At 38.5% G+C, this 26297-nt stretch overlaps 1 protein-coding gene across 1 annotated transcript; it reads right to left on the bottom strand.

Moving 5' to 3' along the window:
- Window positions 1-7062: 7062 nt before the first annotated feature.
- On the bottom strand, window positions 7063-26297 carry LOC132620373 (uncharacterized). Its single transcript, XM_060335038.1, has 2 exons — window positions 24847-26297; window positions 7063-7338 (listed from the first exon to the last, which is right to left on the bottom strand). The coding sequence occupies exons 1-2, from the start codon at window positions 25457-25459 to the stop codon at window positions 7265-7267; spliced, it is 687 nt and encodes a 228-aa protein (XP_060191021.1). The 5' UTR covers window positions 25460-26297; the 3' UTR covers window positions 7063-7264.

Here is a 26297-nt window from a genome sequence, read left to right as displayed (position 1 = left end):
TGGCAAAAAATAAGTACAGTCGCTAGCTAATATATAATTTTTATATACTTTAATTATGTAGATAGTATGTATATTTTTGTCTATTATAGTCATACTACTTTATAATTATTATGAAAATATACATTTTCTGACTATTATTTTGATGGGAGGGTGTACAGTGTAAAATTCCTTAAAAATGGGTTATTAAGTTAGCAAAAAAGGGATTTAGTCTTTGAATAGTTTCAGGGTTTAAAATGAGACTTGGTCGTTCTTGGCTTACAAATATTTGATAGATTTTCCTAAGCATTCACAACTTGCAAAGGTTATTATATAACAATAAAAATAAATCCTCTAAAAGCTGGCACAACTTTAAAAGATAACAATTACTAGAAGTTCAATAATAAAATATCGTGAGATTTTGGTCAAGTATTATAAAGTATGATTATATGCACTTTTTTTTTAAAGTTTATTAAAGGATTAAATACTAAATGAAAATTTTAAATAAAATATCATAGAAGAGAAAATAATATAGAAAGAAGGGGATTAAAAAGGGGATGAAGTTCTAACTATTGTATCTTCCAAAGAGATCATTTCAACAACTTTTAGTTGATGCATGCATAATGGTTGAATCTTCTCGATTGAAGTATATTGGGATTGAAGTATGTTGTTTTTGATTAATTTTAATGAAGTATGTTGTTTTTGATTAATTTTAATGAAGTATGTTGTTTTTGATTAATTTTTATGAAGTATGTTGTTTTTGACTAATTTTAATGATGTTAATCTAATATACTTTATTTAATTAATTTTCTATTAATTTTCATCGAATCAAATATATTGATCACATTTTCTTTGTTGTTGAATTTGTTTCTGATATCCTCACGTTTATTAAATTTCCATATATGTGTAAGTGAAAAATCAAGTTATTATGAAATTACTAAAATAATATAATAGAATTAGAAGTAAGGCCTGTGTACACTCTACCCTCCCTAGACCCCACGTTGTGGGATTTCACTGGGTTGTTGTTGTTGTTGTAATATAATAGAATTAGAAATCGTTTGTCATTAGTGTTACTAAAATTAGTTATGCTTTCGCCATGCGTTTTTCTTCTCTGGCTTCGTTATATGCATATGCGACACTATTGTTATAAATAAAAATAAATTAAGAATTAAAATGGAAAAAAAAAAAAGAGATGGTAACTGCCTAACAAATTAAAAATGCCAAATATATATAGAATCTCTTTGGAGAAAGTAAGATTACAAATGAAAAGCTATCGTAAAACTTTTCATTCTTGGATATGGTAGAAGCTCGAAAGAGAGAGGAAACTATAACATAATCAAAGAAATAGTTTACTCTCATTTGATATTTATCTTAGATTTATAAAAGTATGTATGTGTATTGTCGTGGCCTATGGGCAAGGACATCAAATCGGATGGCAAATAAATAAAATGTTGTTTAGCATGTTTTGGACAATATTATGCTTGAATGCAATAACAAGATGAGAATTGTGACTGTCTTAAGCAATATAATTTAATGTGCTTAAACAAATTAGATTATAATTTAGTATGGTTAATATTTTTGTTGTCCGCGCATCGCGCGGGTACGAATACTAGTATATAAAATAGAAGAGGTACACGCAACGTGGTTAGACCAAGTGACAAGCTAATAACAAACCACTTGACAATTTTAGGACAAGATAAGTAGATAATATAATAAAATTAGTTAGGTTAGAATTAATTTTGTTACTTTTAAATTTGAATTGAAAGATAATGATGCTTTTTGAATTTGAATTAAAAATAAATATCGTAAATATCGTTTAAGGATAAAACTATATCCCCTAATTCTTATGAAAAACTGTATCTCCTAATTCTTATGAATTGCTGTGAAGTTAATCCTTTCTCCGCTTTTTTCTTTTTCTGCGTGTGTAACTATTTAAGTTTTGCAACTAAATTTTATGTTGCTCTACCTTAAGAAATTAAAGAGATAAAAGTAAAAATATCAATTATGATATTATCTGCACATAATAATAATAATAGTAGTAGTAACTAAAATAATATAGATAATATTAATAATAAATAATAATAAGATATAGTATCATAAATCTTATCAAATTGATTTGGAATTTTAAATTTAAACAATTCAAAGTATTTACCAGTAAGCATCAAATGCTTTTGACTAAGCATATTAATTAATTTTATCGAATCTATATTTATATCTATATCTATATATAAAAAATAGGAGAGGTACAAGCAATGTGGTTAAGTCAAGTGACAAGCTAATAACAAGTCAGTTGACAATTTTAAAACAATGTTTACAATAAAATTTAACTTTATTTCAAATATATAGTTTTTACTCGAATATTGTTAATAAATTTTAAATTGAAAGTCCTTCTTATTCGTCATTTATCTGATAGGTTGTTTTGAGTTTAGCTTGATAGCTGTTAATATAAATTTGCTTTAGAGGATATATTTTTTTGAATTTGTTTTAAAGATAAACATCTAATACATAAAAGAATTACTACCCTAAATTATAATATTATGTAGTAAGATTAAGTAATAAGATAAGCATTTTAACTTTAAAAAAGTACTCGAATTTGAAAATATTATTTTAGTTTGAAATTTACATTACCCTTTGTTAACTAAGTAACTAAAAAGACAGATTAAAGTCAAAGCTTACTGCAATATCGATTTGTTATTATCTGAATGATTTTAGTTTCATATTCTATGTTATTTGTTAGTATTTTATGAACACTGTAATTTAAATGGAAACTCTAAATACGTTTAATAGTTATAATATTTAATTTAATATATTTATAGTTAAATAATTTATCATAAGGATTATCATAAGGACAATTGTGTTTTAATATTTCAAATTTTATTATTTTGAATATTCCAACTGGAATCTATATCCAATTGGATTGAAAGATAAATATTTGAACTGAATATTGTTAGTTTTAAATTTGATTTGAGATAACAAAGTTTGAATTTGAATTGGAGATGAAATATCTTCTCAAAGATAAACCTAGAATTTTCAGATTTTCTTATTTGACGTACTTATTCAATCAGAATTATAAAACGAAAAGTAGATAATTATTACTCTAACAAACCTTATCTAATTAGAATTTGTATTGAAAGATAACTCTTTAAACTTTGGATTGAAATATAAAATCTTTTTGAATTTGAAAATTTATGTTCCTCTATCTTGATGTGGATAAAATCATGTAATCTCATATTTTAAAATCCGGCTCCCTCATCTATAAAAGAACTGCTGCGGCTAACTTGTGTTTCGATTAGGTACGCAATAAAATATTTTCACTCTTTGCTATGTTTGAAGGTTTAAGACTTCCATTTTCTGTCTGTTATTTACATTAGCTCATTTTTATAGTGTTGCTTCTCATTCAATATCAACTTTGTAAGTAATTATTGTATTATTGTATTATTATAATGTAAAATTTTGTCACGATCCAATTTAGAATCACGCGGGCACCTACCCTTCCCACCTCGATAGGCGAACCCTTAACCAAGCTAACACACTATCCAAGCAAGAACGATTTGATTTTGAATCCAATTTGCAATCAATTAACAATGGAAATAAAATAATTATATTAATGAAGTTTGTGGAAGTGATTTGCAACAGATAAATAAATACAAGACTCATTCGATTCTCACGACCGAGTCTAGACTAGTACAAGAGCTACTAAGGTAATTCCAGAATACATTAAACTCTAAGACCCAACCTCCATCCCGGAATGAAGTGGGAGGAGGCCTTCAAGGTAGGTACTGTGCATCTTTCGTACATGTCACAATCATTCACCTGAAAAACTCTACACCCCAAAAAGGGTGTAGCAAGAGTAGTATTAGTACAATCAACATGTACTGAGTAAGCATCATAGGCCAACAACCATTAGAAACACATATCAGTAAAAGAGTTCACAAATAAGTATGGTAAGTAACCCGATTAGCAACACACATTTTCTATCGTTCGTCATAACATTAGGAATTCTTAAGTCCCTTAATTCTTCGACATAACCACTAGGCAATTCTACTCCGGTTCTGCAAGTCAAATATTATTACGCTGTTCAATCTTAGTATAGAAGTCAAATAGCCATGTTTGATAATCTTTAATCACCTAATCTTAATTAACCCAACATACACAGCTGGATTACAGAACAGTCTACAAGAATAGTTCAAGATCGTAGTCTATGGTTTTACAACTAATCCCAATAGTGTCAAATCCGAAAACAACAACACAATAAATCATCGATCATCACAAATAAACCATAATGCAATGTAATGCCATGATGTAAGAATGTAATGCAATGCAAGGCTATGTACACATGTACTCCGGACGGAAGTATCAACGTCCCGGTAGCACAACCCATGGGGGACCCGCAAAGTTCATGTATTCACTCATCCACAATTCTGGGATAATCATCGGACGTCGAACTCTCACATCACACAATCCATAATTCTGGGACAACCATCGAATATCGGACTACTCACATCACTCGCACACAATCCACTATTCCGGGACAACCATCGGACATCGAACTACTCACATCACTCTCATGCAACAGAGCTCATCTCATCATAGTGCTTTATCAAGTATCAGCAATGTATCAACAATATATCATGAGAGATGTGAATGCGTGCGATGTATGAGTCAATCAAGAACAATCAAATAAATATCACAAGTGTTGAGCAAAGATACGCCAACAATATCATGAAGGACTACGCAAGTCATATAGAACACTATCCTCGTAATCAATGCCAACAAGTGAGGCACCACAATATCATGCAAGAGATATCACAATAGTCTCAAATATCTACTATTACTACGCGGCATCAAGCCCACAGCCATGGAACAAATCAATCACAACACAATATTACCACTCTCCCTTTACTGCCCATCACATTAATATATCATAGTTACACCTTCTACTTACAAGACATCACTATTACCCAGTCTAGAGTTAATTCACGATCTTTGGTTCATTTTATTTGTCCAATATCAATTAGATTCACAATTTATGGCCTAGCACAGATTAGTCGCATCTTACGGAAATTTTCATCAAGAGACATAGAAAAGTATATACCAACCACTACTTCCAAGTCCCATAAAATCCACCAAAGCCCAAGGAAAAATAATACAGGAATCCTAGGGATTCTATAGGCCACAAGCCCAAACACATAAATCACATGACAATACCATCCTATGAATCCATCCCAAATCTCCAACTCCTACACATGCATTCTCTGTTCCTTCTAATACATGAATATGGGAAACTAACCGAAGTCTACCAAAAGGGAAGTTGTAACCTACCTCAAGGCCGAGCAGGTGACATAAGCATCCATTGATTCTTCAATTCGTTCATCACGTCGTAATCCACACGAAGGAACTTGAGACCATCATGAGACCCAAGAATAGAAATCATCATTACTCTTATAATAGATTTAGGATTAATAAGGAAGGTTTGGGAATTTATCCTACCTCTAGACTTTCTAGACCTTCATTACCGCATGAATTCTTTTCCTAATCATAATTAATGCTAATTGGTTACCTTCCTTAACACCATAATTGATTCTAACCTCAAAGAGTTATTGCAAGATCAAGTTACCATTTTTAGCTCTTTCCTTGAGAAAACCCATTTCCACTATTAATGGAAGAACCCACTTACTAATTGGGGAAGGTAAGGGAAATCTAAATTAATAATCATGCTAGTATTTGTCAATAAGAGAGATTAGATCTATACAATCCATATTAAAGCATGCTAACCCTTTTTCCACCTAAGTTCATGAATTAGTGACATCCATTTTTGTAGTTTCTAGATGAGGGACTTTCAAGAAGAATCACTAAGGTGAAGGAAATGAATGGATGAAATTAGGGGATTACCTTTCCCAAGGATATGTCATTTTAGGCTCCACAAGAGCTCCAAGGGCGGCCAAACTTGTTAGGGTTTTGAAAAATTAGGTCAAATCCCGAAATGGCACTTAAATAATGGAAAATCACTGCTTGTCACCGTTGTAGCGGTTTGAGAAGCCGCTTCAGTGGTACCGCTTCTATGACCAAGGCACCGCTGGGGCGGTCCTTGAAGAAATCGACTACACTGCTTTTGCGGTGCCACAACCGTTACTGCGCCACCGCTGTGGCGGCATTGATGGCTCTGCAGGGGCACCACTGGTCCCGGGTGGCCCAGATCCGATTTTTACACGCAACTTGTATGATTTCCCGATCAAGTTAAAGGTTTTTAGAGGTGCAAGAAGGACCAAGTATGGTTCAAGGAGTCAACGTCGCGAATATTTCGAAAATCATGGTAACAACGAAATGGGTCGTTACAAATTTTGTGTATTTAGCAAGGGCCAAAATAAGTTCATCTTGATATATGTTTTCAGCTTTTAATTGGGTGATCATCTTCTTTATCCAAGAGTTGGCTTTCATTTTGTTGGAAAAGTGAATAGTGTTGTAACCTTTACAAGAGTTCTAGAATGAAAGGCCACAACTTCTAATGCTCTAGGTAAGAGATACTTCCTCCTCACTAATTACATTTTTACCAATATGGGTCCAAATGTTGACTGATATATTATATATAACTTTACACTTTCGAAAATTTATATGAATTTAACTAGCTTGAAATTGCCAAATATTTTATTTATCAAACTAACTTTATGATTATTATTTCAATAGTTTCTCTCACTACTACTAACAGAGGCATATGTAGCCTTTTGATACCAGATTCATCTGAACTCAGTATTTTTGACGCGATATGTAAATTTATGTATATCATTTAAAATTCAACAAATAGTAGATATGAACCCATAACTTTAAGTATATAATTAAAGGATTTAATGTTAAGAACCTTAAAAATTAAACTCATATAAAGCTTATATCTTAGATCCGCCTTTGACTATACTAATCTAATATTAGATTAAATTAATATTATTTACAATTGCGTGTTCAATTATGTCACGACCTAATTTGGCTGAGCCATGCAGGGCACTTACCCTTCCCACCTCGATAAGCAAACCCTCAAACCAACGGAAAATAAAGACATAATTAAATAAATCAATCAAGCGGAAGAGAATAATCACATAAGTCTCACAATAATATATAATAGAAATAGTGCGAAAATAAGGAAAATACCCCCAGGGTCTGACCTAAGCCATATAAGAGCTTCTAAGTGAAATTATACAAGTCTGGAATATAAAAATACATCAAATCTATCTATGTCTTGGAATAGAAATAGTAAGACATAATAAGAGGAGTCTTCAAGGCAGTGAACGTCTCGTGCTCACCCTGTAAACTCGATGCAGTCCTGATAGCGACTATCTGCCACGAGAGACAGAAGAGACCCAACCTGGAACTCTACATTCATAAAAGAATGCAACAAGTGCAGATCAGTACAAAACCACACTACTGGTAGGTATCATAGGCCGACTAAGTATAGCTAACTTAATCCAGATAATAAAGCAAGATAGGCAGATAAATCAACATATACAAGTCAAACATAATCGGAACCAAGTACACGTCATCGCCTAAGTAGAGTATCTAAACCCAAATGTGCCAAGTCTAAATAGATCAAATCCGAAACCAACATCACAAGTAAAGCACCAAACCATCTCAATATAAGCCGTGATGCAATGCAATGCAATAATGTATGAATGCAAATGCAATGTCATGCAATGCTGTGTACATATGTACTCCGGACGGAATACCTCCACGTCTCGGTCACACAACCTAAGGTGACTCACGAAGTCTAAGTGCCACTCGTCCCGGATCTTTGGCGGACAGATAGACGAGACTCTGGATCTTCACCCCCACTGAGGGTTCTCACCAACACCACCCTGGGGGACCCGTGGAGTCCATCCACTCACTCAATCTACGGTTCCAGGACTAACATCAGATATCGGACTCTCACATCACTCTCATTTAAAAATCGAGCCCAGTTCACCACAATGTTTCATCAAGTACCACAGTGTATCAACAATATATCAAGAAGAATGAGAATGTGTGAAATGTATATGTCAACATCAACAATCAGATCAATATCTCAAGTAACAATATGGGTATGCCAACAATATCATTAAAGACTACACCGGTTATACGGAACTCTATTCTCGTATCAACATAAATAAGTAAGGTACTACCATGTCACAATCAAGATGGAGCAAAAGTTCCCAATATCTACTAACAACATATGGCATCAATCCAATACAATATAACAATCAATCACAACACAACTGGGTGGCTAGCCCCAATCACACAACAGGTAAGGCAATATCCAACCCAACTTCATACCCGAAGGTTGACATGCTGTCTCCGACAATATCATCTAAATATTTGCTCGGAACATGAAGTCTCACCAAGGATAAATCATAACCTACCTGGATGGCTGAACAACAAACACCAACAATCACTCTTTAGCCTTGCCCTTCCGCTGAGCCTCAAGATCAAAGAAGTCTAGGCATATTCAAAATCCAGATTAGAAATCATGAAGATCGATACTAATACTTTTATCATTCAATTTAGGTCAAAACCAACACCTAGAATTTGGGGAAACGGGCCCCACAAGGGCAAAATGGGAAACTCAGGGGTAAAATATCAAATTAAACACTTGGTGATCTAAACTCATCAACTAATTGCTAAATTAACTTTAAGATTCACCCAATTTTGAAATTCAAGTAAAACTCCCAATTTTGGGTATAAATAACACTAATAATGGAAGATATATGATTAATAACCTTAGATACATCATAATCTAGCATAAACTCACTCAATTTCATCATTAATATGCCTAGATAGAAAATCCATCAAAACCCACTTTAAATTTTCCATTACTAAGGGACACAAGGAAAGAGGAATTCTAAGATGATTAGGAATAAGAAATTAGTAAAGAGGTTAGTAAGACTTACCACCAAGAGTTTTCTCCAAGAATCTTCTGAAACAGTCCCCAAGAGCTCAATTTTTGTAATGGTGATAAATGATAGACTAAGGGTTTTTTAATACACACTTAATGAAATAACAGGCCCGATCCCGCTACGGCGGGATTGGGGCCGCCACTGCACCACATCCCCGGCATCCTCTAGGACCATCGGGACGGTCTGGGCAGAAAGAGCTTGGCCGCCCCAACGGTCGTCCTACTGCTACAGTGGTGCCGCTGGGACGGCAGTGGTGCCGCTTTGGTGGACACCAGATACTAGAATCCCAAAATTTTTCTAAGTTCCAATCGAAATCCCAACCCACTCCCGAGGCCATCTGCTCCCAAACCATATACACAGACCGACATAAAAACATGCTATGAACGTATTCGTGGCCTCAAAATTTTCCACATAAGTCTCGTTGATTGAGTCAACCCCCGATACCTCATTTTAAACTTTCCAACCCAAATCCCAAAATGCATCCGAGTGCATTGGGAATCGAAGAAGATGTACACACAAGTTCCAAACGGCCATGCAAACCTCTCGGAATCGACATATTTCTGAAAAAGGTTCGTTTACCCAAAAGTCAACTTTGAGTAAACTCTTTTTCACTTAAATCCCAAATTTCACAAAAAGTCATCCGAATCAAATCTAGACATCTCGAGAAGCGTGTCAATGGTCCCCTCGGGTCAAAAATGAGCTAACCAAGCTCGGAAAGGGGAGGAAGTGTCGTAAAGACTAGAATGACCAAACGGGTTGTTTCATCAAATACCAATTGAACCATCGCTCGTCCTCGAGCGAAGAAGAGAAAGGAGCGGGGAAAATACATGAATCAGTGAACAACTGGGGATATCGGCTACGCATGTCGGACTCGTTCTCCCAAGTAGCCTCTTCAACAGGACGGTGCTTCCATTGCACCTTCACAGAAGTAATCTCCTTCGACCTCAACTATCGAATGCCTATCCAAGATCACAATAGGCTCTTTCTCTTAGGTCAAATTCTCATCAAGTAATATTGAATCCCAACGAACAATGTAGGTACCGTCAGCATGGTACTTCTTCAACATCAAAACATGAAAAACTGGATGAACTCCCGCCAAGCCTGGCGGCAATGCCAACTTATAGGCTACATCGCCCACACGGTCAACAATCTCGAATGGACCAATATACGTGGGGCTCAAGTTGCCTTTTTTTCCCAAACGTCATAACACCCTTCATGGGTGAAACCTTCAATAGAACCTGGTCACCAACCTCAAACTCCAAATCCCGGACCTTCCGGTCCGCATACATCTTTTGCCGACTCTGAGCTGCTAAAAGCTTGGCCTGAATAACTCTCACTCTATCAAGGGATTCTCTCAATAGATCCGTACTCCAAGGTCGAGCCTCAAACCCATCAAACTAGCCAACCGGAGATCTACTTCTCCTACCATATAAAGCCTCAAAAGCGCCATGCCAATACTCGAATGATAACTGTTATTGTACGCAAACTCTACCAATGGTAACTGCTGATCCCAATGACCACCAAAATCAATAACACATGCTCTCAACATGTCCTCCAGCACCTGGATGGTCCACTCGGACTGGCCATCGATCTGGGGATGAAAAGTTATACTGAGATCCAATCGGGTACCCAACTCTTCATGAAAAGCCCTCAAAAGAATCGGGATGTGAAACTGGTACCCCGATTAGATACAACAGAAATAGTAACCCCATGTAATCTCATAATATCTCGAATGTACAACTTGGCTAACTCCTCCGCGGTATAGGAAACCTGAACTGGAACAAAGTGAGTGGACTTAGTCAACCAATCAACTACCCAAATAGAATCAAACTTGCCCAAAGACCCACAACAAAATCCATGGTAATCCTCTCCCACTTCCACTCGAAAATGGGCATCCTCTGAAGCACACCGCCGAGTAACTGATGCTCATACTTTACTTGCTGAAAATTCCCACACTTAGCCATGAAATCAACTATATCTCTCTTCATCCGACACCACCAATAGTGCTGTCTCAAATCACGACACATCTTAGTCGCCCCCGGATGAATGGAATATCGAGAGCTATGAGCCTTAGATAAGATCAATTGAATCAAATCACCCACATGAGGAACGTACACGTGTCCCTTAATCCTCAAAATGCCCTCAGAATCAATCATGGCCTCCTTGTCTCACCCTTCAAAACTTTATGTCGAATCTTGCTCAACTGAGCATCCTCAAGTTGATGAGTCCTGATCTGATCCAATAAGGATGACATCGCCTCAACACAAGCCAAAATCCTGCCTCGGGCTGAAATATCAAGGTGAATGAAAATATTAGCCAAAGTCTGAACCTCGATGGCCAATAGACGCTCAGAAACAATCAAACGAGCTAAACTCCCCATACCCACTGCCTTGCGACTCAAGGCATCAACCACCACATTGGCTTTCCTGAGATGATAAAGGATAGAGATGTCATAGTCCTTCAGGATTCCATCCATCGGCGCTGCCTGAAATTAAGATCTCTCTGGGTAAACACATGTTGAAGACTACGGTGATCGGTGAAAACGTCACAATGGACACCGTACAAATAGTGCCTCAAAATCTTCAAAGCAAAAACCACGACCAACAACTCCAAATCATGGGTAAGGTAATTCTTCTCATGAATCTTCAACTGACGGGAGATATAAGCTATCACTCTACCCTCTTGCATCAACACAGCACCCAAACCCACACAAGAGGAATCACAATAGATCGCGAAATCCTTACCCTCCACGGGTAATGCTAAGATCAGGGCTGAAGTCAAAAGAAGCTTGAGCTTTTTAAAGCTCTCCTCATAATTATCTGACCACTGTAAGGGAACATCTTCTGAGTCAATCTAGTCAAAGATGAAGCAATAACAGCAAAACCCTTCATAAAGCGAGAGTCATAGCTAGCCAAAACCCACAAAACTACGAACCTCAGTAACAGTAGTGGGCCTCGCCCAACCGCTCACAGCCTCGATCTTCTGTGGGTCAGCCATAATCCCATCCTTAGGCACAACGTGAATGCCACAGACTCTAACCAGAACTCATACTTAGAAAACTTAGCAAACAGGTTATGCTTCTTCAATAACCCAAGAACAGTACAAAGATGGCTCTCATGCTCCTCTCTACTCTTAGAATACAACAAGATATCATCATTAAACACAATCACGAAGGAATCAAGGAATGGCCTAAAGATGCAATTCATCAAATTCATAAATGCAGCAGGCGCATTGGTAAGCCCAAAAGACATCACCAGAAACTCATAGGGTCCGTATCTCGTCCTAAAAGTAGTGTTCAGAATATCATCCACCCTGGTCTTCAACCGGTGGTATCCCGAATGCAAGTCAATCTTCGAAAACACTGAAGCACCCTGAAGCTGGTCAAACAGATAATTAATACGAGGCATAGGGCACTTGTTTCGAATAGTAACCTTGTTCAGCTGGCAATAATCAATGCACATCCTCATGGTCCCATTTTTCTTCTTCACAAATAACACAGGAGCACCCTAAGGGGAGACACTTGGTTTAATGAACTCCTTGCTCAATAAATCCTGTAACTGCTCCTTAAGCTCTCTCAACTCAGCAGGTGCCATTCGATATGGCGGAATAGAAATAGGGTGACTGCCCAGATTCAATTCAATAGAGAAATCAATGTCACGACTGGGTGGCATACCCATCAGATCAAACAGGAATACCTCCACGAACTCGTTCACAATAGGAATAGACTCAAGGGGTGGAGATGCAACAATCGTGTCTCACATATGAGCCAAATAGGCTAAACACCCCTTATTGACTAACTTCTTTGCCCGAAGAAAGGAAATGATCTTCTTCAGAGCGGGACTAGGAGCACCCCTCCACTCAAGCCTAGGAATGCCCGGTATGGAAAGGTGAATGTTTTGGCGTGACAGTCCAATATCGCGTGTGTTACACCCCGTAGTTTCGTATGTTGAGATTCGAGCTACCTTTCAGGAAGTATGTGAGCTTATATGTGTTTAACTTATGGTTATAAGGGTTTAAGTGCATATAGTAAGCTATGAAAGGATTGAAGGGCAAGTGAATTAAGGAAATTAAATTTGTTGGATCATGGAAGAAAATATGAGGGGCAATTTTGGCCCAACTTGGAGAAAGAATATCTTTTAGTAGATGAGGAGTTTTGAAGCAAAGTAAAAGCCTAAAATAAAGTTGGCCGTGTCTAGTTTCCAACGCAGCAAACCGCTCATCGATACGGCATCGAAGTGGAGAATTATGGACGTTACAAGTTAGGCTGACAGAGCTGAAACGCTGCTACAGTAACCGGGCTGCTACAGTGCTGCTACAATAACTGCTACAGTACCACTTGCTACAGTACTGCTCCAGTACTGCTACAGTGACCCGACCCGAATTTGACCCACTATTTAAGGATCAAATATGATCCTAAACCTCATTTTTCATCCAAGAATTCTACAAATATTTCCCAGATCTTCTAGAAAATTCTCCCAACTTCCATTCACTAGATTTTATCGCAAATTAAGCGAAATCCCCGAATTTAAGTTCGCACAACACATAGCTGCGATTATAATATCGAATTGCGGCGAAACTTGGCTTGGATTCAAGGTGGTAATCGAAGGTATTGCAATTCTAGCGGGTGAAAGATATGAACATTTCCTTATTAGTATTGATTTAAGCTTATCTATGGAGGAAAAGTTACAAAATGAGCGTATAATGAATTTATGGGTCGAGAAATTGGATAAAACATCGTGCGGGATGTTTATGGAATATTTTGGTTCTAATAATATTGTTGTTGATGGAGGTATTGTTGTTGTTGTTGTTGGTTGCTGGATTGAGATTTTGGGCTAGGCATATAAACAGAGGAGATGCTGCCGAAATTTCGACAGATTCTAGAAAGATTTATTTGGAGGCTTAGGATAAGTATATGACAACGGGCCTAACAATAGTATGAATAGTTTTATATGTAGATTTCCAGACAGGAGGTAGGTTGGAAAGTCGAGAAGCGAGTTTCCAGGTATGTTAAGGCTCGTCCATTTCTTTCAAAGGCATGATTCCTATGTTTTGATTCCATTCAAGACATCCATAATAGTTTTACTCCTAGAAATACCAGAAGTATATAGTTTCTGAAGAATCTTACGATGACTCCAATCCTAGAGACTTTTAAGACTATGGTTCTAGATTATTTCATGACGTGACTGAGCGTGCTATATAATATATGGCCTCAGCTTATGTCTGAGCGTGCTATATAACATATGGCCTCAGCTTATGTCTGAGTGTGCTATATAACATATGGCCTCAGCCTATGTCTGAGTGTGCTATATAACATATGGCCTCAACTTATGTCTGAGTGTGCTATATAACATATGGCCTCAGCTTATGTCTGTGCGTGCTATATAACATATGGCCTCAGCTTATGTTATGGATCATTCAAAGTGAGATGTGACAGTGGTGATGATTATGGTAGTGATGAAGATCCTTATTATCCAAACGAACCCAGCAAATAATCGGATTCCGAAGACTCTATTCCTAGACAGTGTAGGGATATTCGTATCCTTGACCTCTTAAGTCCCGAAGGGGCATCCATAAGTTGTGCGATTTCATAATGATGTCTAATTCCCGAAGGGGACATTCTTAAGGTTTCCTTATTCCTATTCATTTCACATTTGATTTTTGAGTCTCGAAGGAGACAAATGAAAAGGGGAAGAAGTTTCCATTTTAGAGAAAAAGGGGAAGAAGTTCCCATTTTTTAAGAAAAGGGAAGAAGTTCCCATTTTGAACTGAAAGTTGCTCAAAAGGAGTCTTTTAATGGTTTCCAAATATTTTCATGCATTTGCATAGTTACATACATGCACGACATCATTTCATGGGGAAGGGAAAGGACAAAGGCGTTATATACGCAGACCACCTGATCAGCTGGTATACGATGAGTATGATGCCTGAAGGGGCCATTATGCTATTATGCCCGTAGTTTCGTATGTTGAGATTCGAGCTACCTTTCAGGAGGTATGTGAGCTTATATGTGTTTAACTTATGGTTATAAGGGTTTAAGTGCATATAGTAAGCTATGGAAGGATTGAAGGGCAAGTGAATTAAGGAAATCAAATTTGTTGGAACTTGGAAGAAAATATGAGGGGCAATTTTTGCCCAACTTGGAGAAAGAATATCTTTTAGTAGATGTGGAGTTTTGAAGCAAAGTAAAAGCCTAAAATAAAGTTCGTCGTGTCTAGTTTCCGACGCTGCAAACTGCTCGTCGATACGGCATCCAAGTGGAGAATTATGGACGTTACAAGTTAGGCTGACAGAGCTGAAAAGCTGTTACAGTAACCGGGCTGCTACCATAACTGCTACAGTACATCTTGCTACAGTATTGCTCTAGTAACCGCTACAGTGACCCGACCCGAATTTGACCCACTATTTAAGGATCAAATCTGATCCTAAACCTCATTTTTCAGTCAAGAATTCTCCAAATATTTCCCAAATCGTCTAGAAAATTCTCCCAACTTCCATCCACTAGATTTTAACGCAAATTAAGCGAAATCCCCGAATTTAAGTTCGCACAACACATAGCTGCGATTATAATATCGAATTGCGGCGAAACTTGGCTTGGATTCAAGGTGGTAATCGAAGGTATTGCAATTCTAGCGGGTGAAAGATATGAACATTTCCTTATTAGTATTGATTTAAGCTTATCTATGGAGGAAAAGTTACAAAATGAGCGTATAATAAATTTATGGGTCGAGAAATTGGATAAAACATCGTGAGGGATGTTTATGGAATAATTCCCGAAGGGGACATTCTTAAGGTTTCCTTATTCCTGTGCATTTCACATTTGATTTTTGAGTCTCGAAGGAGACAAATGAAAAGGGGAAGAAGTTTCCATTTTAGAGAAAAAGTTCCCATTTTTTAAGAATAGGGAAGAAGTTCCCATTTTGAACTGAAAGTTGCTCCAAAGGGAGTCTTTTAATGGTTTCCAAATATTTTCATGCATTTTCATAGTTACATACATGCACGACATCAATTCATGGGGAAGGGAAAGGACAAAGGCGTTATATACGCAAACCACCTGATCAGTTGGTATACGATGATCATGATGCCCGAAGAGGCCATTATGCTATTATGCCCGTAGTTTCGTATGTTGAGATTCGAGCAACCTTTCTGGAGGTATGTGAGCTTATATGTGTTTAACTTATGTTTATAAGGGTTTAAGTGCATATAGTAAGCTATGGAAGGATTGAAGAGCAAGTGAATTAACGAAATTAAATTTGTTGGAACTTGGAAGAAAATATGAGGGTCAATTTTGGCCCAACTTGGAGAAAGAATATCTTTTAGTAGATGAGGAGTTTTGAAGCAAAGTAAACCCTAAAATAAAGTTGGTCGTGTCGAGTTTCCAACGCAACAAAACGCTCGTCAATACGGCATCGAAGTGGAGAATTATGGACGTTACAAGTTAGGCTGACAGAGCTGAAATGCAGCTACAATAACCGGGCTGCTACAGTGCTGCTACAATAACCGCTACAGTACCACTTGCTACAGTACTGCTCCAGTACTGCTACAGTGACCCGACCCGAATTTGACCCTCTATTTAAGGATCAAATCTGATCCTAAACGTCATTTTCAGCCAAGAATTCTCCAAATATTTCCCAAATCTTCTAGAAAATTCTCCCAACTTCAATCCACTAGATTTTAACGCAAATTAAGCGAAATCCCCGAATTTAAGCTCGCACAACACATAACTGCGACTATAATATCGAATTACGGCGAAACTTGGCTTGGACTCAAGGTGGTAATCGAAGGTATTACAATTCTAGCGGGTGAAAGATATGAATCTTTCCTTATTAGTATTGATTTAAGCTTATCTATGGAGGAAAAGTTACAAAATGAACGAATAATGAATTTATGGGTCGAGCAATTGGATAAAACAACGTGTGGGATGTTTATGGAATATTTTGGTGCTAGTAATATTGTTGTTGATGTAGGTATTGTTGTTGTTGTTGTTGGTTGCTGAATTGAGATTTTGGGCTAGACATATAAACAGAGGAGATGCTGCCGAAATTTCGGCAGATTCTAGAAAGATTTATTTGGAGGCTTAGGATGAGTATATGACAACGGGCCTAACAATAGTATGAATAGTTTTATATGTAGTTTTCAAGACAGGAGGTAGGTTGGAAAGTCGAGAAGCGAGCTTCCAGGTATGTTAAGGCTCGTCCCTTTCTTTGAAAGGCATGATTCCAATGTTTTGATTCCATACATGACATCCATAATAGTTTTACTCCTAGAAATAACAGAAGTCTATAGTTTCCGAAGAATCTTACGATGACTCCAATCCTAGAGACTTTCAAGCCTAAGGTTCTAGATTATTTCATGACGTGACAGAGCGTGCTATATAATATATGGCCTCAGCTTATGTCTGAGTGTGGTATATAACATATGGCCTCAGCCTATGTCTGAGTGTGCTATATAATATATGGCCTCAGCTTATGTCTGAGTGTGCTATATAACATATGGCCTCAGCTTATGTCTGTGCGTGCTATATAACATATGGCCTCAGCTTATGTTATGGATCATTCAAAGTGAGATGTGATAGTGGTGATGATTATGGTAGTGATGAAGATCCTTATTGTCCAAACGAACCCAGCAAATAAACGGATTCCGAAGACTCTATTGCTAGACAATGTAGGGATATTCGTATCCTTGACCTCTCAAGTCCCGAAGGGGCATCCATAAGTTGTGCGATTTCATAATGATGTCTAATTCCCGAAGGGGACATTCTTAAGGTTTCCTTATTCCTGTGCATTTCACATTTGATTTTTGAGTCTCGAAGGAGACAAATGAAAAGGGGAAGAAGTTTCCATTTTAGAGAAAAAGGGGAAGAAGTTCCCATTTTTTAAGAAAAGGGAAGAAGTTCCCATTTTGAACTGAAAGTTGCTCCAAAAGGAGTCTTTTAATGGTTTCCAAATATTTTCATGCATTTGCATAGTTACATACATGCACGACATCATTTCATGGGGAAGGGAAAGGACAAAGGCGTTATATACGCAGACCACCTGATCAGCTGGTATACGATGATTATGATGCCTGAAGGGGCCATTATGCTATTATGCCCGTAGTTTCATATGTTGAGATTCGAGCTACCTTTCAGGAGGTATGTGAGCTTATATGTGTTTAACTTATGGTTATAAGGGTTTAAGTGCATATAGTAAGCTATGGAAGGATTGAAGGGCAAGTGAATTAAGGAAATTAAATTTGTTGGAACTTGGAAGAAAGTATGAGGGGCAATTTTTGCCCAACTTGGAGAAAGAATATCTTTTAGTAGATGTGGAGTTTTGAAGCAAAGTAAAAGCCTAAAATAAAGTTCGTCGTGTCTAGTTTCCGACGCTGCAAACTGCTCGTCGATACGACATCCAAGTGGAGAATTATGGACGTTACAAGTTAGGCTGACAGAGCTGAAAAGCTGTTACAGTAACCGGGCTGCTACCATAACTGCTACAGTACATCTTGCTACAGTATTGCTCTAGTAACCGCTACAGTGACCCGACCCGAATTTGACCCACTATTTAAGGATCAAATCTGATCCTAAACCTCATTTTTCAGTCAAGAATTCTCCAAATATTTCCCAAATCGTCTAGAAAATTCTCCCAACTTCCATCCACTAGATTTTAACGCAAATTAAGCGAAATCCCTGAATTTAAGTTCGCACAACACATAGCTGCGATTATAATATCGAATTGCGGCGAAACTTGGCTTGGATTCAAGGTGGTAATTGAAGGTATTGCAATTCTAGCGGGTGAAAGATATGAATCTTTCCTTATTAGTACTGATTTAAGCTTTTCTATGGAGGAAAAGTTACAAAATGAGCGTATAATGAATTTATGGGTCGAGAAATTGGATAAAACATCGTGTGGGATGTTTATGGAATATTTTGGTGCTAGTAATATTGTTGTTGATGTAGGTATTGTTGTTGTTGTTGTTGGTTGGTGAAATGAGATTTTTGGCTAGACATATAAACAGAGGAGATGCTGCCGAAATTTCGGCAGATTCTAGAAAGATTTATTTGGAGGCTTAGGATGAGTATATGACAACGGGCCTAACAATAGTATGAATAGTTTTATATGTAGATTTCAAGACAGGAGGTAGGTTGGAAAGCCGAGAAGCGAGCTTCCAGGTATGTTAAGGCTCGTCCCTTTCTTTCAAAGGCTTGATTCCTATGTTTTGATTCCATACGTGACATCCATAATAGTTTTACTCCTAGAAATACCAAAAGTCTATAGTTTCTGAAGAATCTTACGATGACTCCAATCCTAGAGGCTTTCAAGCCTAAGGTTCTAGATTATTTCATGACGTGACAGAGCGTGCTATATAATATATGGCCTCAGCTTATGTCTGAGTGTGCTATATAACATATGGCCTCAGCCTATGTCTGAGTGTGCTATATAATATATGGCCTCAGCTTATGTCTGAGTGTGCTATATAACATATGGCCTCAGCCTATGTCTGAGTGTGCTATATAATATATGGCATCAGCTTATGTCAGAGTGTGCTATATAACATATGGCCTCAGCTTATGTCTGTGCGTGCTATATAACATATGGCCTCAGCTTATGTTATGGATCATTCATAGTGAGATGTGATAGTGGTGATGATTATGGTAGTGATGAAGACCCTTATTATCCAAACGAACCCAACAAATAAACGGATTCCGAAGACTCTATTCCTAGACAGTGTAGGGATATTCGTATCCTTGAGCTCTTAAGTACTGACGGGGCATCCATAAGTTATGCTATTTCACAATGATGTCTAATTCCCGAAAGGGACATTCTTAAGGTTTCCTTATTCCTATGCATTTCACATTTGATTTTTGAGTCTCGAAGGAGACAAATGAAAAGGGGAAGAACTTTCCATTTTGGAGAAAAAAGGGAAGAAGTTCCCATTTTTTAAGAAAATGAAAGAAGTTCCGATTTTGAACTGAAAGTTGCTCCGAAGGGAGTCTTTTAATGGTTTCCAAATATTTTCATGCATTTGTATAGTAACATACATGCATGACATCATTTCATGGGGAAAGGAAAGGACAAAGGCGTTATATACGCAAACCACCTGATCAGCTGGTATACGATGATCATGATGCCCGAAGGGGCCATTATGCTATTATGCCCGTAGTTTCGTATGTTGAGATTCGAGCTACCTTTCAGGAGGTATGTGAGCTTATATCTGTTTAACTTATGTTTATAAGGGTTTAAGTGCCTATAGTAAGCTATGGGAGGATTGAAGGGCAAGTGAATTAAGGAAATTAAATTTGTTGGAACTTGGAAGAAAATATGAGGGGCAATTTCGGCCCAACTTGGAGAAAGAATATCTTTTAGTAGATGAGGAGTTTTGAAGCAAAGTAAAAGCCTAAAATAAAGTTCGTCGTGTCTAGTTTCCAACGCAACAAACCGCTCGTCGATACGACATCGAAGTGGAGAATTATGGACGTTACAAGTGAGGCTGACAGAGCTGAAACGCTGTTACAGTAACCGGGCTGCTACAATGCTACTACAATAACTGCTACAGTACAGCTCCAGTAACTGCTACAGTGACCCGACCCGAATTTTACCCACTATTTAAGGATCAAATCTGATCCTAAACCTCATTTTTCAGCCAAGAATTCTTCAAATATTTCCCAAATCTTCTAAAAAATTCTCCCAACTTCCATCCACTAGATTTTAACGCAAATTAAGCGAAATCCTCGAATATAAGTTCGCACAACACATATTTGCGATTATAATATCGAATTGCGGCAAAACTTGGCTTGGATTCAAGGTGGTAATCGAAGGTATTGCAATTCTAGCGGGTGAAAGATATGAATCGTTCCTTATATTATTGATTTAAGCTTATCTATGGAGGAAAAGTTACAAAATGAGCGTATAATGAATTTATGGGTCGAGAAATTGGATAAAACATTGTGTGGGATGTTTATGGAATATTTTGGTGCTAATAATATTGTTGTTGATGTAGGTATTGTTGTTGTTGTGGTTGGTTGCTGAATTGACATTTTGGGCTAGGCATATAAACAGAGGAGATGCTGCCGAAATTTCGGCAAATTCTAGAAAGATTTATTTGGAGGCTTAGGATAAGTATATGACAACGGGCCTAACAATAGTATGAATAGTTTTATATGTAGATTTCAAGACAAGAGGTAGGTTGGAAAGCCGAGAAGCGAGCTTCCAGGTATGTTAAGGCTCGTCCCTTTCTTTCAAAGGCTTGATTCCTATGTTTTGATTCCATACATGACATCCATAATAGTTTTACTCCTAGAAATACCAAAAGTCTATAGTTTCTGAAGAATCTTACGATGACTCCAATCCTAGAGGCTTTCAAGCCTAAGGTTCTAGATTATTTCATGACGTGACTGAGCGTATGGCCTCAGCTTATGTCTGGGTGTGCTATATAACATATGCCCTCAGCTTATGTTATGGATCATTCAAAGTGAGATGTGATAGTGGTGATGATTATGGTAGTGATGAAGATCCTTATTATCCAAACGAACCCAACAAATAAACGGATTTCGAAGACTCTATTCCTAGACAGTGTAGGGATATTCGTATCCTTGACCTCTTAAGTCCAAAAGGGGCATCCATAAGTTGTGCGATTTCATAATGATGTCTAATTCCCGAAGGGGACATTATTTAGGTTTCCTTATTCCTATGCATTTCACATTTGATTTTTGAGTCTCGAAGGAGACAAATTATAAGGGGAAGAAGTTTCCATTTTAGAGAAAAAGGGGAAGAAGTTCCCATATTTTAAGAATAGGGAAGAAGTTCCCATTTTGAACTGAAAGTTGCTCCAAAGGGAGTCTTTTAATGGTTTCCAAATATTTTCATGCATTTGCATAGTTACATACATGCACGACATCATTTCATGGGGAAGGAAAAGGACAAAGGCGTTATATACGCAAACCACCTGATCAGCTGGTATACGATGATTATGATGCCCGAAGGGGCCATTATGCTATTATGCCCGTAGTTTCGTATGTTGAGATTCGCGCTACCTTTCAGGAGTATGTGAGCTTATATGTGTTTAACTTATAGTTATAAGGGTTTAAGTGCATATAGTAAGCTATGGAAGGATTGAAGGGCAAGTGAATTAAGGAAATTAAATTTGTTGGAACTTGGAAGAATATATGAGGGGCAATTTTGGCCCAACTTGGAGAAAGAATATCTTTTAGTAGATGAGGAGGTTTTAAGCAAAGTAAAATCCTAAAATAAAGTTCGTCGTGTCTAGTTTCCAACGCAACAAACCGCTCGTCGATACGGCATCGAAGTGGAGAATTATGGACGTTACAAGTTAGGCTTACAGAGCTGAAATGCTGCTACAGTAACCGGACTGCCACAGTGCTGCTATAATAACCGCTACAGTACCACTTGCTACAGTCTGCTCCAGTAGCTGCTACAGTTACCCGACCCGAATTTGACCCACTATTTAAGGATCAAATCTTATCCTAAATCTCATTTTTCAGCCAAATATTCTCCAAATATTTCCCAAATCTTCTAGAAAATTCTCCCAACTTCCATCCACTATATTTTAACGCGAATTAAGCGAAATCCCCGAATTTAAGCTCGCACAACACATAGCTGCGACTATAATATCGAATTGCGGCGAAACTTGGCTTGGATTCAAGGTGGTAATTGAAGGTATTGCAATTCTAGCGGGTGAAAGATATGAATCTTTCCTTATTAGTATTGATTTAAGCTTATCTATGGAGGAAAAGTTACAAAATGAGCGTATAATGAATTTATGGGTCGAGAAATTGGATAAAACATCGTGTGGGATGTTTATAGAATATTTTGGTGCTAGTATTATTGTTGTGGATGTAGGTATTGTTGTTGTTGTTGTTGGTTGCTGAATTGACATTTTTGGCTAGGCATATAAACAGAGGAGATGCTGCAAAAATTTCAGCATATTCGGGAAAGATTTATTTGGAGGCTTAGGATAAGTATATGACAACGGGCCTAACAATAGTATGATTTTTTTTTATGTAGATTTCAAGACAGGAGGTAGGTTGGAAAGCCGAGAAGCAAGCTTCCAGGTATGTCAAGGCTCGTCCCTTTCTTTCAAAGGCTTGATTCCTATGTTTTGATTCCATACATGACATCCATAATAGTTTACTCCTAGAAATACCAAAAGTCTATAGTTTCTGAAGAATCTTACGATGACTCCAATCCTAGAGGCTTTCAAGCCTAAGGTTCCAGATGATTTCATGACGTGACTGAGCGTGCTATATAATATATGACCTCAACTTATGTCTGAGTGTGCTATATAACATATGGCCTCAGTTTATGTCTGAGTGTGCTATATTATATATGGCCTCAGTTTATGTCTGAGTGTACTATATAACATATGGCCTCAGCCTATGTCTGAGTGTCCTATATAATATATGGCCTCAAATGTCTGAGTGTGCTATATAACATATGGCCTCAGCTTATGTCTGAGGGTGCTATATAACATATGGCCTCAGTTATGTTATGGATCATTCAAAGTGAGACGTGATAGTGGTGATGATTATGGTAGTGATGAAGATCCTTATTATCCAAACGAACCCAACAAATATATGGATTTCGAAGACTCTATTCCTAGACAGTGTAGAGATATTCGTATCCTTGACCTCTTAAGTCCCGAAGGGGCATCCATAAGTTGTGCGATTTCATAACGATGTCTAATTCCCGAAGGGGACATTCTTAAGGTTTCCTCCTATGCATTTCACATTTGATTTTTGAGTCTCGAAGGAGACAAATGAAAAAGGGGAAGAAGTTTCCATTTTTGAGAAAAAGGGGAAGAAGTTCCCATTTTGAACTGAAAGTTGCTCCAAAAGGAGTCTTTTAACGGTTTCCAAAGATTTTCATGCATTTGCATATTTACATACATGCACGACGTCATTTCACGGGGAAGGGAAAGGGCAAAGGCGTTATATACGCAAACCACCTGATTAACTGGTATACGATGATTATGATGCCCGAAGGGGCTGCCCGAAGGAGCCATTATGCTATTATGCCAAAGGGGTTGCGAGCAGGGTGAAGGCATGCATTAACGGTTTATATGCACATACATGGTTATCAGTGTTGGTCATAGGTACAGATTGAGTCTTTTACTCTTTTATCATCCGAGTCGAGATATATTGTTTCAACTCTTACATACTCGGTACATTATTCGTACTGACGTCCCTTTGCCTGGGGGCGCTGCGTTTCGTGCCACGCAGGTGTATACAGATGAGTAGAAGACATTGGCTATAGGATGTTCCCAGGATATCAGCTGGATTGGTGAGGTCCATCTCAGTTCGGAGTGTTGCCGAGTCAGAGTACTTATGTTATGGTATCTCGTGTATGTTAGAGACTTTTGTAGATAGTCTCCTGTGGATAGTGAGTCGAGGTGTCGACAGTTGTGTAAAGCGACCATATAGGTCGAGGTGTTTTATGCTTTGTTTTTAAAGATTTTATTGTGACTAAAGGTTTTCTTCGAATTAACGATAAAGGAGAAGTCCCTGATTTGACAAAAGAGTTTTATTGAAAAGTTTTTTTTAGCTGACGGAAGCGTCATTTCGTAGATTAAAGGTTCGCAAAAAGTTGTAACTCCTGGATGGAATAGTAGTATGGCACTCAGCCGAGTAGAGTCTTGGGTGTCAGTCACGGCCCTCCGATTTGGGTCATGACAACGTGATAAGGAGAAAGCCAGGACATCCCCAATATAACATCAAAATCCACCATATCGAGAATCATCAAATCTACTCAAGTGTCATACCCTATGAAAGTAACCAAACAGGATCGGTAAACTCGATCAATAATCATAGAATCTCCAACCGGAGTAGACACATGAACAGGTATATCTATGCTATCACAAGGAAAATCCCAACCAACAACATGATATGCAGACACATACGAGTAAGTGGATCCAAGATCAAATAACACAAATGTTGCTCTATGATGGACATAAATGGTACCTGCAATAACAGCATCTGAGGCCTCTGCCTCGGGCCTACTCGAAAATGAGTAACAATGGGACCCACCATGTCCAGTCTTAGATCCCCCTCTCGCACTCTGCGATCCACCTCTAGCTGCGTGGGATCCAGCTCTGAAACCCTGAGAACCACCGTGGCCTGACTGAGCGCCGCCCCTCTGAGAATCACCACCTTTACCAGCAGACGATGTTGGAGTCCTCTGTGGCTGATAATCCCGTCTGGGTCGGGAACACCTCCTAGAAATATGTCCAACCTCTCTACATGAAAAATAGATCAGAGGGGACGAAGGCTGATAAACTGAAGCTGAGGACCCGGAGGAAACAACCCTGTCTACTGGTCTAGAAAATGAACTCTCAGAAGCTCCCTGGCTGGGTAGATCACTGGAAGTAGCCTGCAAAACTGAGTGCATAGGGCGGCCCAAATACGGCTGATAACGCCTAGAAGACTGATCGGCGCCCCTCAAACTAGAACCACCATAACTCCCCGTCTGACGCGGTCTCTTGTCACCACCACCTCCAAATGCATGGGCCTTAGCGGCCTCAACCAAAGAAACATGCTCGACGATGTGCTGGAAGGAATCCCCCATGGCCTCCATTTGAAGGCAAGGAATCTGAAGAGGACCGACCAACCCACTAATAAATGCCTAATCCTATCAGGCTCAATAGGGATCAAGGGGGTGGAATAACGGGCCAGACACAGATAACGAGTCACATAGGCCTCCACAGTCATTCCCCTCTGCTGTAGATGTAAAAACTCCTCCCTACGCGCCTCTCTCAAAGACCGGGGCACATACTTCTCAAGGAAGGCCCGGTAGAACTGAGTCCAAGTCAGGGGAGGGGAACCCTTAGGTCTGCAAGCCACAAAATACCTCCACCAAGTCTTCGCGTCGCTGCGAAACTGGTAGGGTACATAGTTAACTCCATGGGCCTCCACGATCCCCATCCTATGTAGTAACTCATGCATATCCAGAATTAACTCATAAGAATCCTCAGAAGAAGTACCCGAAAACCTTGGCGGCTCTAACTTCCTGAACCTTCAAATAAGATCCTGATCAGGCACGGTCATAATAGCACCCTCCATGGTCCTAAAATCATCACCAAGAGCGGGTACCGCATCAATACGGGGAGACATAGCTGCAGCGGGGTGTGCTACCCGAGTAGGTCCCTGCTAAGGGGTCTAGCGCCCCAACTCTGGTCTGTGAACCTCCGCTAGGAGTAGTAACACCAGCGGCAGCCTACTGGGCATCTAGATGAAGTACGACTCTGGCCATAGTGTCATGCATAGCCTGATCAGAAGTAACCTCAGGCTGTGTCCGGGCTGGGGCCACATTCTCTACGGCCGGGTCTCGATCCCGTTGATCCTAAGGCTCTGGAGACGGAGATCTCTCGATCCGCTGGCGCCATGGTGGCCCTGGGCCAGCTTCGAGTCCTCGA

This window comes from Lycium barbarum, chromosome 2 (assembly GCF_019175385.1).
Source record: "Lycium barbarum isolate Lr01 chromosome 2, ASM1917538v2, whole genome shotgun sequence".
Taxonomy (NCBI): Eukaryota; Viridiplantae; Streptophyta; class Magnoliopsida; order Solanales; family Solanaceae; genus Lycium; species Lycium barbarum.
This window is presented reverse-complemented; position numbering and strand designations above follow the sequence as displayed.

Bases quoted from the DNA above. Each gene is read 5' to 3' on its own strand.
- LOC132620373 (XM_060335038.1), bottom strand. From the start codon at position 25,459: ATGGAGGCCATGGGGGATTCCTTCCAGCACATCGTCGAGCATGTTTCT. The intron at 7,339-24,846 runs GTACCATTTATG...TTATGAATGTAG, and splicing joins CTCAGATGCTGTTATTGCAG to AGTTCCAGGTTGGGTCTCTT.